We start from the raw sequence: 14,553 nt of genomic DNA, 5'->3' as shown, positions 1-14,553 counted from the left end.
TCCCCCAAAAATATTTATTTTTCATAAATCTTAGTTAGTAACTAATTTACCCCTTGTTATATAGATATATTACCTAGAAACCAATAAGCATTTCACTATCTGGGAAAGTGATTAAGTTGACTTGTAAAGACTTTGGCATTTTATCCCTATTTTTATTCATATTTCAAATATGCACTAGTTGTATGGCTATGTAGAAACGTCTTATTTCAAGGTAACAGACATTCTAATGGTTGACAATATTTGTTACTTGAATTAGTCTCTTATGAATTTTTTAAATATTATAACTCAACAAGAATAATTGATCTTACCTAGGTATCAATTAAAATCTTATTTAAAATTTATTTCTATTATTTAAAAAAAACATTTTAATTGAAAATCAAGAAAAATTAAATCAAAATGTGAGAAGTATCAAAATTTTATTTATATTTAAACGTATTGATGAAGACCTCAATTGCTTCTTTTATCTTCCAAATCTTCTGGATATTTCTTGAAATTTATACTTGATTATATAATTTCAATGCAGTGTACTTAAGAGATGGAGAAAGGAAGGATATTAGAGACGTGATATAGGGGGAAAAAATCTCACCCTATATATATTTCATAGGTGATAAGGCTAAAAAGTATGTAAATTTAATGTGAATTCTATGTATCAACAAAATGCAATCAAGATATCTGATCGGTTTCTGTCATCAAAGTAAATAAGATATATAACGCAGACCTAAGATAATTTCGCTAATGGATTGAGGTCTCGACCTTAGAAGCCAACCAAAAGTATTTATGGCCTTTGTTTATTTAATACGGAAAAATATGTCTCACCCCAAGGGAAAGTGAAATGATAAACGGTAGGATCACAGCAGATGGTGGAATAATTTTAACATGGTATTGATATGATAGAAGATGTGGATCCTTATTAAAATTTCACATTTTAATATGAAAAATATGTCTCATAATTAAAAGCTGTAGTATGTTCCTTCACAAATTAAAAATAAACATGAATTAACCACATCTAATTTAATCAACTTTATAAACCTTCGAAATGAATAATAGTACAAAATTTAGTCATCATGATCCCTGACTCAAGTTATTTACTAATTTACTGACTCAAGTTATCTTGAAAAGTTGCATTAATGTTAGGTTGGAGGTTCTTGCTTTGACTTATGGAGTAAGTTAATTTCTTTAGATAAGCGAATCAGAATCGAACATATTATAATGATTCAGCTTTGGTGACCAATCAATATTTTATTGGTATCATTTGTGGCAATTACCCCGACATTGATTCAGTAAACTTCAAGTATTCGATCAGACTAACTTGATTCAATCTAGTCAACCAGGTGAAAAACATTTATCTTTATTTTTCTTCAGATTTTTTTTACTTTATGCAATAAAAAAACAGTACTCAAAATGGAACATATGGAATTAATAAGCTTGAAGAAACATCAGAAAACCCCTACAAACACGGAAAAGTCATAGGTCATTTTGGAATTACTTATAACATAAATTTGCAAAACAAAAATAAATTAACGCAATCTGGTACAAAGGTTTCAAACAGGCTTTTCTTGTTTGATCCTAATATTCAGGCAAACCAAATGATCAATAATTCTCTATTATCATGCCATGCCAAGTAGTGGCAAAAAATTCACCTCTTCTCTCTCTATCAATCTTTTGCTAAACAGAGTCGCAAACAACACTCTGGGCAATGGATTAGATGCCTGATGATAAATATCTCCCCACAGAGAGGCGAGTTAAATCATTATTTTCCAAGGAGTCGGAAAAAGATGCTCACTACTTTTGTTAAAAAAAAACCATATTTCAACTATTTGTTAAAAGGTGAAAACACGGAACTTGAATCACTGGAAGAAATATACACCGGGCTTACTGGCTAAGGTGGTGGCCTTTCTTCGAATATCATCTACCAGATTAAAAATGCCGTCTTGGCTACACCCGCAATCCAGGGAAGTAAGAATTTACTCACATTTGCTTCTTCGTTCTAAGAAACAAAATAATAATCAAGGGAAGTAATCTATGCACTGAGAAACACGATAATTCACGATCCATTTACATCTTCATCATTATCTTAGTCCCAAGGAAGGCAGATTTGTGACATGGACTGCAATTTCTGGGCGTAGGTTGCAGGATTCTCATTGTAGAAATGTTTTAAATTGCCAAAGTCTGGTACATCGAACACTCACTGAGTGCAAAATCAGCAGGTCGCCATTATTTCACTTTCAGAAACTTCATAATGCCTGCACTTCCATCAGCCAACCAGACAACCATGATTCAAATGTTCACCAATAGTCCCCACAAGAACACTGCCCATTGCTGAAATGGTGAAACCGGCTCGAGTCTCTGACAACAAGTTCCCTGCCCTCTATACCAGACACCAGTTTAAGCACTGTGTGACAGTCCCCGCATATTCTCAGATTCTTTATCACCCTTATAACAGTCCCAGGCGGTGTCTTGATCATCCCAAATCCAACGGCCAATTTCTCACTGTGCACGCCAAGCACAGACTCCTTTTCTTCCTGATCAATGTCGTGGAACACAGATCCTGTGTCCGGGACATAGCCTGCAGATGTCAACTTTGGCCCAAGCATCTCCAGATATCTGTACACTTCTTCATGATCCGGGTGCTCCTTATCCCCCACTAAGAACAGATGTACCCTTCCTCTCAGCTCAATTGAACTATACCCTGGCGGTTTAACCAGGCCTCTGCTCTTAATCTCAACCCTCATCCTCTTTGCTTCGGTCCATAGCCCTGCGCCGGCATAAATGTTTGAGAGCAGGACGAAGTACCCACAGTTTTTTGGGTCCAGCTCAAACAGTTTTTGAGCGGAAAGCTCCCCCAGCTTGACATCCTTATGGACCCTGCATGCAGAGAGAAGTGCCCCCCATATGACAGCATCTGGCTCCAAAGTCATGGATGTGATCAAAGCATGTGCTTCTCTCAGCTTCCCGGCACGACCCAGAAGATCAACCATGCAAGCATGGTGCTCTAACCCTGGATCAATCCCATATTCCTCTTTCATGGCGCTGAACCAGTGTCGGCCTTGGTCTACAAGCCCTGCATGACTGCAGGCCGAGAGCACAGAGACAAAAGTTACGACATTCGGCTTCAAGCCGGATCGCCTCATGCTGCTGAAGATCTCCATGGCCTCTAGCCCACATCCGTTGATGGCATATCCTCCAATCATGGCACTCCAAGATCTTATATTCCTGTTCTTTGTGTGGTCAAAAGCTTGTCTTGCCATCCCCAGTTGCCCACATTTGCAGTACATGTCAACCAGAGAAGTGCCAATGTAGACATCATTCCCCATGCCCATCTTCACCACCTGAAACTCAAGAAAAATCCTCAGAGAAGAAGAATCTCATGAACATCGTGATCCATTACATCATATCAAAGTATTATGATCAAGTGACTTTGACTAGTATGAAACAGAATATGATAATCTTAAGGCCAAATTTGGAACTAAAAACCCAAGAGGAGAAGAGTCTCATTAAATACAATTCAATGCCATGTCATAAATGACGATGATATAAACAAATCATGATCAAGCAGTTTTGAATTCTATCAGGGAGAAAAACATAATATTTCAATCCAATCAGGGAAATATGCTTACCAGACTGTGGATGCACCTCCCAAACTCAAGTGTACCAGCTTGTGCACTGGCAAACAAGACGGCGGACAGGGTCGTTGCGCTGCTCTCGACGACGCCTCTACTGAACATCTCACAGAAGGCACTCAACGCCTCGGTGGATCGTCCGTTCTGCGCGAAAGCCGAAATCAAAGAGTTCCAGGAGATGGAATCCCTCAAATTCATAACCTCGAACGCTTGCCTCGCCAAATTCAAATCCCCGCACTTGGCATAAGCATCAATCAAGGTATTACCCACTCCAACATCAGAATTCAGTCCTAATCTGAGCAGAATACCATGAATTCCTCCGGTGATCCTCCTCTCTGACATCCTGGAACAAGCCGACAAAGCTGCAACAGCGGACACAGCATCGATATTTCCACCTCTCTCTTCAACTTTCGCCAAGGCCAGAGACTCCTTGAACAGACCCAGAGCGTCCCTCGGCCTGTTGTTGAAGACGTACCCGACGATCATGGCGGTCCAGACGACCGCGTTTGGTTCAGGCGTTTCGTCGAACAGCTTCTTGGCGTCGACGAGCTCGAAGCACTTGGAGTACATGTCGACGAGAGAGGAAGAGACGAACAAATCTGGGCAGAGCCCGAGGAGATGGGCAAGGAGATGGATCTGTCGGCCGACCCATACAAGGCCCATGCAGCCGCAGGCCTTGTGGGCATTCGGGAAGGTTGATCTGTCTGGTTTAACACCGAGCCGGCGCATCCATGAGAAGGCGCGGAGAGCTTCGGCGTAGTCGCCATGGCGGGCTAGATCGGAGATGATGTCGTTCCAGGAGAGCGCTGAGCTTCTGTCGACCAGACGATCGAAGTGGGTGGACAGAGTTCCGGCCGTGGGCGCGCTGGAAGCGGAGGAAGAGGACAGAGAACGGCGCGGCGAAGGCAGGCGAGCCCGTCTGCTTGTAGAGAAGACGGCCAACATCCAGGGAAGAAGACGAGCGGGCAAGCTCTAGCTGCCATTCTCCTCCATCGTCGACGTGAACATGTATAGTGTCTGTCCGGATATCGTATACTAAGTTTTTATATACAATATTTGAATAATTAAATGGCTTGTAATAAAACACTGGCCTGGACACTTGCCATAAGGGCTTTACTGTCCCGGTCCTAAACCTTATCTAAACTTCGGTCAAGTTCCGGTCTGTTCTTGTTCGGTTCTGGTCCGGCCGCGACCAGTCTTGGTCCGGTCAGGTTGACCTGTCAATGTCACAGTCAAAGTATAAAACTTGTGTTCACGGTTATGCCAAATATACGGAGGCTAGGGAACGGCATGTCCGGGACGTGACGCCACGGACGTGACGGGACAGATGATGAACCGTGACGAACGGTGATGTGACGACATGTTCGTCACATCACCGTCACGTCACGCGTCCGAGGATTTTGAAAAAAAACCGTCGCGTACCTGTCACGCGTCCATGCATCCTCATTCCGTCACGTCACCGTCACCGTCACTGGTGACGAAAAGTACTCTCTCTAGAGAGAGAGAAAGAGAGAGAGAGAGAGAGAGAGAGAGAGAGAGAGAGAGAGAGAGAGAGAGAGAGAGAGAGAGATAAGAAGAGAGACCCATTTGTGCAATCTTCCCAGAAGGATAGCGTCATCTTCAACAACAGCAGAAATGGGATGCAGTGGTTTGAAACAGGAAACAATCAAAGAAGCAACGATCTGTAGTCGCCGGGAAACGGAGGATATGCCCATCGTCGAGCATTCTCTCACTTCTTCACCTCCTTCCATGAACGTTGACGTAGATTCTTCGAAGAAAAATGACAAAGGAGAGGAGATCTGCTATAGCTTTGTTGCTGGTGGTCCTTCTCCGAATGGACTAACCGGAGCGCAAGTGATGTAAAGAATTGCCTACGAACTGTTGATTATTTTCAGAGAACTCTAACCTGTGTTATGAAGACTAAACGATAATTTGTTACCGGGGAGAAAGAGATAGGATTACCGATCGGTACTCGGGAGAAACTGGGCGAAGATTTTGTTGGAAATTCCACTTCTTTTGAGAAACCCAACTGGATCAACGCTTGACCCACCTCTGTCTTTGTCGCCCTCTCCCGTGTCGAAGAAGAGCCTTTTCTTGGCCGGTTTTCGCTGCTTCTGCTCTGAAGAAGAGCATCGCCATGGACTACTCGTCGGAACTCTTCTCGGAGAGCTTCTCCAGGAGATGGGTGGCTTCTTGTTGGCGCCAAAAGGTCTAACAGGTGATGGGCATAGAGAGAGTCCGCCTCCAAACTGTCTCCTTAGCGAGAGAGACGACACTGTTTAGGATTTTGCAAGTTTCTTCTTCTGGGTTTTGTCTAATATCCGTTGCCCACGCGAATTGGGATTGTAAGAAAGTTTTTGTTCCCTTTTTTTCATGTTTTTTGGATTATTCTCTTTATCTCTCCAGTTATTATGGGAAATAATTATTATTATTGAAATTCCATCATGGACGTCATCCGTGACGGACTTTTCGTCACGTCACTCGTCCGGATTACCCCGTCACCATCACGGGCAATCCGTCACTGTCACCGTCACGTTATCCATCACGTGTCCGTCACGGTGACGCGTGACGTGACAGATGACATTTGGCAATCCCTAACGGAGGCTGTGATGAACTTAATAGAAACCTCTCTGATGAGTTGGATTTGATACTTTAAGAATTTTACAAAAGATATTAAAGAAATATTTGATAATTTACTTTTGGATCCGGCCCGGCTTGTCCCTTGTACCTAAACCTATTTGACCAAACAGTTCACCCTCAAATGGAGAACCTGTCCTCGGTCCTAAATGTCCAACCCTACTTGCCATATATTTGTTAAGAGATGAAAAAATGTCTGAAAACTCAAGTCCATTTTGAATACCAAGCTCTCTATTGTAATAGCAATCAGACAAAACACTAATTTTTATAACTAACATCAGCTTTGGCAATACTTTCCTAAACATTTTTTAGACACAACACAGATATAGACACACATATGGAGAGGGAGGGGAATGGGGGAGAGGAAGGAGAGAGAGAGAGTGAGAGAGAGAGATAGAGAGAAAGAGAGAAAGAGAGAGAGAGAGGGAGGGAGAGAGAGAGAGAAAGAGAGAGAGGGAGGGAGGGAGAGAGGGAGAGAGGGAGAGAGAGAGAGAGAGGGAGGGAGAGGGAGAGAGAGAGAGGGAAGGAGGGAGAGAGAGAAGAATATGGAATATAGTATCTAAGATAATTTTTTTGAAAATAGTACTAAAAAATTTGGTGGTGCGGTTAAATGTGGTTCAACTAGAGCTCACTGCACTATCATTTTTAGTGTATGATTAAGTGCATTTTATGTTCATGTTCACAGATTTGAAGATCTTTGGCTAATGGATAAAGGGAAGTGAGTACACAATGGGCCCAATGGATTTCACTCTAATTTGGGGCTGATAGGGGTATTTTAAGCATCAAAAGCCCTGCGCAAAAAACTTGCAATCTCTCTTTCTCTCTCTTCAGAGCTCTCCCTTAGAAACGATTGTGATAACTTACATTTCTACTTCCTTATATGACTATATTTACATGTTTTTTCTGCATTAAATTACTCATATCTGCATGTTATCAAACATAAAATGATTAAATCTATTTTTAGGAGGAATTTCTGAAATTTCTACATTTTTTGGGATTTTTCTAACAATATATTCTAAAATAATATAATTTTTGAGATAGAATATGATTTTTATGGAATTTTTCGACATTAAATTTGGAAAGATATGATTTTTCTGAGTCAAAATATATATATTTATATGTATTTTTTGGGCTTTTATTTTATTTGATATGAATTTTAAAGTATTTTTTGCTTTTTTTTTGCGCAAGGTGACGTGGCACACTCACAGCCACTCATTTAAAACAAAGAAAAAATAAGAAAGAAAAGGGTGATGTGGCTGACGCACTGCCACGTCATCCTTCGAAAAAACACATTTTTAATGTGTTTCTTTTTTTCTTCTTCTCCCTTTTGTCTTTTTTGTCTTCTTTCCAGGCTCACGTGGCGCGAAAAATGACGAGAGTTGCATGGAATATGAAAAGCGCAGAATATAAGGTGCTTTGACTTCTTAACGGGCATGGAAAATGAGGATGTCGACGGGGAGAGAGAAAAAAGGGTTAGGATTGCTCCGACTTCAAATGGCCATAACTTTTGATACGACTCTGATTGATCTGAAATTTTCAGCATTGCTTCGTCTTCCCCTCCTCTTTCTGTCCATACCCTCCGATCTATGAATAGAGGCCAGATCATTGTACAATTCATCTTTAACTTACTTCCTACTTTGGTGGGCTGATTGAAATATAGTGAGTTTTGAGATCCATCAAGAGTGTTCTTGGTGTCCTGGGCATGTGGGAGAAGCATCGGAGAAAAGGGGGAGCTTAGCGGCACTCATAAATCACCATGATCTTGGCGCATTGTAAGGATCTAAGGTAAATATCTTCGCCTTACGTTGTGTCTTTCCTGACGCCATAGTTAACATGATTGGGGTTTATCATCATTCTTGCACTCTCATTTTACTCTCTTTTCTCGTCTTTTCATCCTCGTCACCGTACCACTACAAATTCATGCACTATCCTGGTTCATACTATCGTTCATTGTCATCTCCATCATAATCACTTACTATTCTCTTTAAGTTAAATTAACCTATAACTTACGTATTTTTAATCGATATCACTAGCTCACGTACTCGAATCTTGTTTTCATCAATCCTCTTGTTGATCATCACTAGTATAAGAAAGTAATTCTTTAATCATCGTTCCCTATGGAGATGATGCGTACTCATCAATAACTAAGTATTTTCAACTACGGTTAAATATATTGTTATTGAATAATCTCAATCACCGACGACGAATTTTAACCTTAAAATTGAGATAATCAGGTTGATTAAAGGAAGATGCACTCCCGAAGTCATTTTGAGTGTTGAATTCTAGTGATTTTGTCCTTGATTTCTTTGATTCTTGTTTAAATGAAAATCATCAGGCTTGGTCAAAATGTACAAGTCCTCGTTTAAATAAATTAATCATGAGCATCTATATATATTTGAATACACTAAATATTAAAAAATTACAATACCTACCCTATTTCCCACTATTTGATCTTGTATGCACGTTTGTTCTGAAAACTCAAAACTCCCTAGCATGGACTTTGTGCATCTTGATATTCAAAGAATATCATAATCTCTCTGATACTTTTGCAGAAATCAAACACTATTTTTCTGCCAGAAAAAGTAGAATTCTAGCAAGTTAATGTCCTGTTTTTGTGGCTTGCATGCACTACATGATGTACCCTCATGCTTGGGCATTTGCAGTATGATGTGAAGGTCATCATGCAAATTTTGTACAAATATTAAATAATACCATCACATATTAATAAAATATTTTGTGAGGGTGATCTGATGGCATTTAATCATGTAGGATGGGACTTGAATCCATGAGCTAGGGACTAAGCAATGACCTACCAAGGGAATAATTCAGATGTCCCTGATTTAATGGAAGTAGATAGATCAAGACTACCCAATCGAGGTTTAAAACATAAAGGACCATGAGATCACATGAACACTTAGAAAAAATAAATAGTTATCATGAACCAATATTTATCTTCAAATAAAGGTGTCACAAAGTATCCTCGGTGAAGGGAGACAATAGCTTGATTGATGTTGATCTGAAGCTCCAGTAAAGGGACGAATGAAAAGGGATGGTGTGGCAAACATGTATGTAGGGATATGAATAGAATAGTGATGGAGAATTATAGAGGAGAAGGGAAAATATGGAAAAGATGAAGACAAGGATTGATGGGTTTGGTTAGGATGTTGATGGTAGTCTAAGAATCGAGTTAATGTGTAAGGATGATCATGTATAACATGGGGAGTGTGTAAGAGAAGGGATGAATGTAAATTGATAATATAGATGGGATAAGGTGAGAGAAGGGATATCTATCAAGATGGGAGCAAAATGAGAGGCGAGATGGAGAGTGGGGGGTAACATATTGGTGCAATTTCAATGATGTTAAGGATCACATGTTGAAGAAGATAAGGTAATAAGACAAGGAATTGAAGAAAAAGAGAGAGGGAACCAAGAGGAGCTGATCAATGTAGAACGTGATGATTGCCGATGACGCTATGGTCACTTTCATTGCTGTTATCTCAAGAATGTTAGTCTTCTCCAAATAAAATAACACTTCATATAAACTTCAGCCAATGCGTATTGTTGCATACAAACTCCTGACCCTTTAAATGGGAAATAAAACATGTTTTTACAAAAAGATAATGAGAAGTGTACTGTTAAGAGAGAGCAACAGAGAGAAATGTGGGAGAGATGGCCAACGAGGAAAGGTTCAAACATATAATGGGAGAAATTTAGAAGAGAGACCTGGAGAAAAGTAAAATTTGGCAGTTGTCAATAATAAAAGGAAGAGATAGGGTTAGTGAGAGAAAATAATGGTACAACAGAAAAGAATGCTGGGAGCTTGAGAGAATGGAAATGTTGAAAAAAAGATATAGAATAGGTGTAAGAGAAGAGTAAAAAGAAGTGTCCAAATGAGGAGAGAGAAAAAGAGATGTAAAGTGAAGAAATAAAGAAGAGAAAAGTCAAGGGAGAGAGAGAGAGAGAGGAAGAAAGGGAGAGGGAGAGGGGGTGAGGGAAGGGAAATGGCATTCACACTTCCCATCACAGTGCCATCAGTGCCTACATTGCTTGAAGAACCATGATCTATGTGACACTGCACTTATAGTGCCACTGCTGGGAATTTCAATGCAGCACACACACATGCCCCAGTGCCCATGCCTACATCCAACTTCACGTAAAAAACCGGTTCATGCTCTCCACCTTCTCACCTTTCCATTCTATCTCTTAGAAATTAATTTTGTCTTTTCAGAAAAATAATTTATATTCTACACGTTGTATTTTCAGAACAATGTGAATTTTACAAATATTACCACATTATTTTAAAATACAACAGCAAACATTAACGCCCTCAATTGTAGTTATCTTCAGTATCAATCCTTCTGTTTGGGTTTTCTATGGGATGTAATCTATATCACAAGGAACTAATCCCCTAGGTCTGAATCTCTGATTGGAAATTTTTTATGAAGTAGAATGGAGATGCTTTATTAGTGCGGGACAAGGGACTAAGATGCCATCTATTTAAAGTTTGCGTAAATGGAAGATCATGTTCGGTAATTTTTAAATGACAGAAGTTTTTTGGAATCTATACAAGCATGTAGAGAAGCCAAAGACTAAATATGGGCTGGGAGGCTTTGGATCATATTTTAACTCTAAAATGTTTTTTGTAGGTATCCAGGAACATAAGCACCAGTGACCTCTAATTGATGAATAGTATATCTCTATCAAATTATTAAGGAAATAAGTAATCTTATTGAGGTTATTTTAATAACATGATTACATCTTAATCATGATTATTAGTTTGTGTGTTTTTTGGGCGATTATTATTTAAATTTTAATTCTATCTTAGTTTCAATATCATTTTTGTGATCTGTAAGTGATTTTTGAAATCAAGAAATATAAAGGGTGCAAGTAGATGAATATAAAGTTACAACTATATCCAAAGATTATCATGATAATAGTGTATAAATGTACTCTCATAAAAGATAAATATAAAAAGATAAAATCACCAGATAAAACATAAAAAACCATAATGATGGCTGTTGTCTTGCAACACTGCTAACTGATGATTTCATATTAAGGATGTTTATGCAATGTTTTGGGTGTATGTATATAAAAGACTCATCTTGGATCTTTATACTCCCAAGATCAAGGTAAAAATGAGCAGCTCCGCTTCAATTTTCTATTCTAAGTGTAATGAAAAAATCACACCAAGAAACTTGATTAACCAAATTCATTTTCTTTCGGCAGTTATACAAATCTAGAAAAAAAACTAATGAACATTTGTGCACTCTTTTTTATGTTTCTATTTATATATCGTGGGGAATATATAATAAGGTATGAGAAATATGAAAATGTCCTAAAAATTTAAGCTAAAATTTCCTCATGGATTGTCAAATATTGTGCCTTGAAGTTGGATAACTCTGGACCATCGATCCCATTGTCTCTCCCCTCTAAGCCGCTGCTGGATCTGCCTAGGGTTCCGCATCCTCAATTTCTCTAAAAAAGAGGCACATATTAGGGCCAAAAAATTTCATGTTTTTGTTATCTGCTTTGTATGCTTGACATGTAGGTGGGTGGAGCTACATAGGTTGTCATGAAATGACTATTGACATGTGGAAGGGTCAAGCCACAGGGTCGCTAGTCACGTGGGGGGCTAACTCCACGTGGCAGGTCAATTCAATCACCATCCACATGATGCAAAATAATACTGAACACTTTTCCTCTTTTGCATCTTAACTCCAAGTGACTGGATCCCTGTAAAAAAATGTATGCATTTTTTTGTCTCTTAAATTATTGAAATTTCTAACTTAGATATTTGGGGTCAAACTATTTCAAGTCAAATAAAGCATATAAATCACTAACAATGGGACCAATTTATCAACATAAAAAAATAGATATAAAATTATTTGGTGTCAATTAAACTCTGAGCTACATCACAAAGATCACAAAATCATGTCTGGTTTTTTCAAGTTTCACATGAGACTCACTTATTTGGGATTAAGGTTACGAATAGGTATAATGGAAGGCAATGGGTATATGAATTGTTTTGATCAGTGGAGTGAATTCAGGATTATAAAAAAATATATTCAAATGAAGTAACATGGATAATGAAGGAACCAAAATTAGTGGTTAGTCATTTTTTCAGATAATGATTGAGAATTATGGCATCAATTTGTGTGGTGGTAGTGACACCATTTTAAAACTATTAGCTGCAATAATCATTTACAAAAAATATGATCAATCATTTGATTAAATTGAACAGCAATACATGATAGGAAAAAAAAACAGAAGTAATCAAATAATTCCAATAAAATAAACGATAAATACATACAAATATAAAACATATAGTCTAACTTAAAAATAATATCTCCATGAATATAATTCAGAAGTTATAAAAAATATATTATGACTTATAAACATATTTTCTGTGTGAATATGATATAAAAATTTTCATAAATACCAAAAATCTCAAAATTCATGATATCCTTAAAAAATATTTAATAATTTTAATATTGATATAATCATCTTAATGAAAATAATCATCTTAATAATCATGTTTTCAGTATCCACACATTATTCAGAAATTTATATCTTTTCTTAGTTTTGTTGAACATCACCTTTTTTTAAAAAATGCTGATCTTCTCACCATCCAATCATAATAAAAGAGAGATTTTGAACTAAATTGCGAGAAGCAACTAAATTGCGGGCACAATCCATGTTGTGTCATATTAATTGCGAGTTTCAGGTTTTCCCATAGTGGTTATGTCTAGTCTTCAGTTGTGTCATGGTTTGAAGTTCAAGGAGTATGAAAATCACATGGATAGTTGGGGGACGTCACCATCATATTTCATATTGGAACTAAATTGGATAGAATGATTTACTATTTTCTCAGATTTCTTTTCATCTTAACCTATCATAATTTCAAATACACATAAATATTTGTGTAAGTTCTCTGCTCATACTATGATTGAATGAGTGCTATCGTCTCATCGTATAAAGTGAATGAGCTTCAAAACTTTCTTTATCAAATTCAGGAACTTGCAGACAAGGAAACAATTCAACTTCATCAAAGACGAAGAAATATTTGCACCCAACAAAAGAAGCCCATGCAGAAGAAGACTTTCCAACATGCTCCAATGAACCGGTCCTCCAACAAGACAAAGCTTGAAAAAGATGAAGTCGAAGCAAGAAAACAAGCCTCAAAATCTTACGAAAAATCTTGACAGCCACAACTATCCCACGTACAGAAAAAACAGAGTGGCCAAGTTCAACAGTCATCAACACAACGACAACAAACAAAACCTTCAATCCAAAGAAGCCATGAAAATCTTTATTATATTTGTTGTTGTTGTCCCCAAATCTCCTAAAACAATGTCATGGAACCTTTATTATCTGTGATCACAGTGAAAATATAATCCTTTGGCTAAATCAGACTCACAAATGAACTAAGATATGGTTAATCATCATACCCCAATTCATTAGTCTCAGTAGTACTGATGAACAATGAATATCCTTTGCAAACACTTTCTCCAATATTTCCACTACCATGGTCCAGGAATTGATTACATACTCTTAATTGAGTCAATCTCCTCTTATACCAAGGCTAGACAATTTCAACTCGACCATCCAATTACCTTCATAGAGTCCTTGAAATTTATGGGGCTGATATAAATCCCATTATTAGAGATTTGTAAGTCATAGTCAAAATACAATTGTACATCTACAAGGTGTCTTAGGACCACTCACACGACTGTGACATAAATTAGTAATTACTGAACATAATTAGGTATGTTGGATTTAATCCACAACCTGATTCATAGTTGTAATATAATGCAGGAATTCCTATGGATCAATAACTGAACATTTTCACTGAAGAGAACCCACCATCTATCCTTGGTTTATCTACAATTATGGGAAAATGATCAACCATGTTAATCATATAAGTTTTGGTAATGATATTCTATCTTGAGTATTATTTGAACACAAAATTTTAAAGAATAGTGATCGTTGTATTATAATCTCAACATAGGCTACCGTGTGATCCATATGTTTGATTATTTCATTGTAAAAAATCACATGTGAATAATAATGAGACTATGAAGCGTGACTGGTTTGAAGGCCACACCATATCCATCACACAAATTCTTGCTTAAAGCCTTTGAGTGCTGGATGGGAGCTGTTGCAATAAGATTGAAGCATGCATTATGACTATCCTATTTATAAATATCATCTAATATTTATTTTAGAGGCTATGGAGGAAAGATGACGTTCAGCACCAAGTAGGGAATGTATGAATGAGTGGCTTGTGATGTCAGAA

At 37.9% G+C, this 14,553-nt stretch overlaps 1 protein-coding gene and 1 long non-coding RNA gene across 2 annotated transcripts; both read right to left on the bottom strand.

Moving 5' to 3' along the window:
* Nucleotides 1-2,000: 2,000 nt before the first annotated feature.
* LOC144705273 (Tetratricopeptide repeat (TPR)-like superfamily protein) lies at nt 2,001-4,657 on the bottom strand. Its single transcript, XM_078577872.1, has 2 exons — nt 3,618-4,657; nt 2,001-3,329 (listed from the first exon to the last, which is right to left on the bottom strand). The coding sequence occupies exons 1-2, from the start codon at nt 4,563-4,565 to the stop codon at nt 2,286-2,288; spliced, it is 1,992 nt and encodes a 663-aa protein (XP_078433998.1). The 5' UTR covers nt 4,566-4,657; the 3' UTR covers nt 2,001-2,285.
* A 580-nt stretch (nt 4,658-5,237) lies between these two features.
* On the bottom strand, nt 5,238-5,944 carry LOC144705891 (uncharacterized). The gene is made up of 2 exons (XR_013582137.1): nt 5,583-5,944; nt 5,238-5,498 (listed from the first exon to the last, which is right to left on the bottom strand). It is a non-coding gene; the product is annotated as an uncharacterized LOC144705891 (long non-coding RNA).
* Between the last annotated feature and the right edge of the window lie 8,609 nt (nt 5,945-14,553).

The sequence above is a fragment of the Wolffia australiana genome, chromosome 7 (genome assembly GCF_029677425.1).
Source record: "Wolffia australiana isolate 7733 chromosome 7, ASM2967742v1".
Lineage (NCBI taxonomy): Eukaryota > Viridiplantae > Streptophyta > Magnoliopsida > Alismatales > Araceae > Wolffia > Wolffia australiana.
Note: the sequence above shows the minus strand (reverse complement) of the source record. Positions and strands in the feature narration are given on the sequence as shown.

What these genes read in the sequence shown, in the direction of transcription:
- LOC144705273 (XM_078577872.1), bottom strand. Translation starts at nt 4,565, where the DNA reads ATGTTGGCCGTCTTCTCTACAAGCAGACGGGCTCGCCTGCCTTCGCCG. An exon ending in GGAGGTGCATCCACAGTCTG is followed by an intron (nt 3,330 to 3,617) that starts GTAAGCATATTT and finishes CTTGAGTTTCAG; the next exon opens with GTGGTGAAGATGGGCATGGG.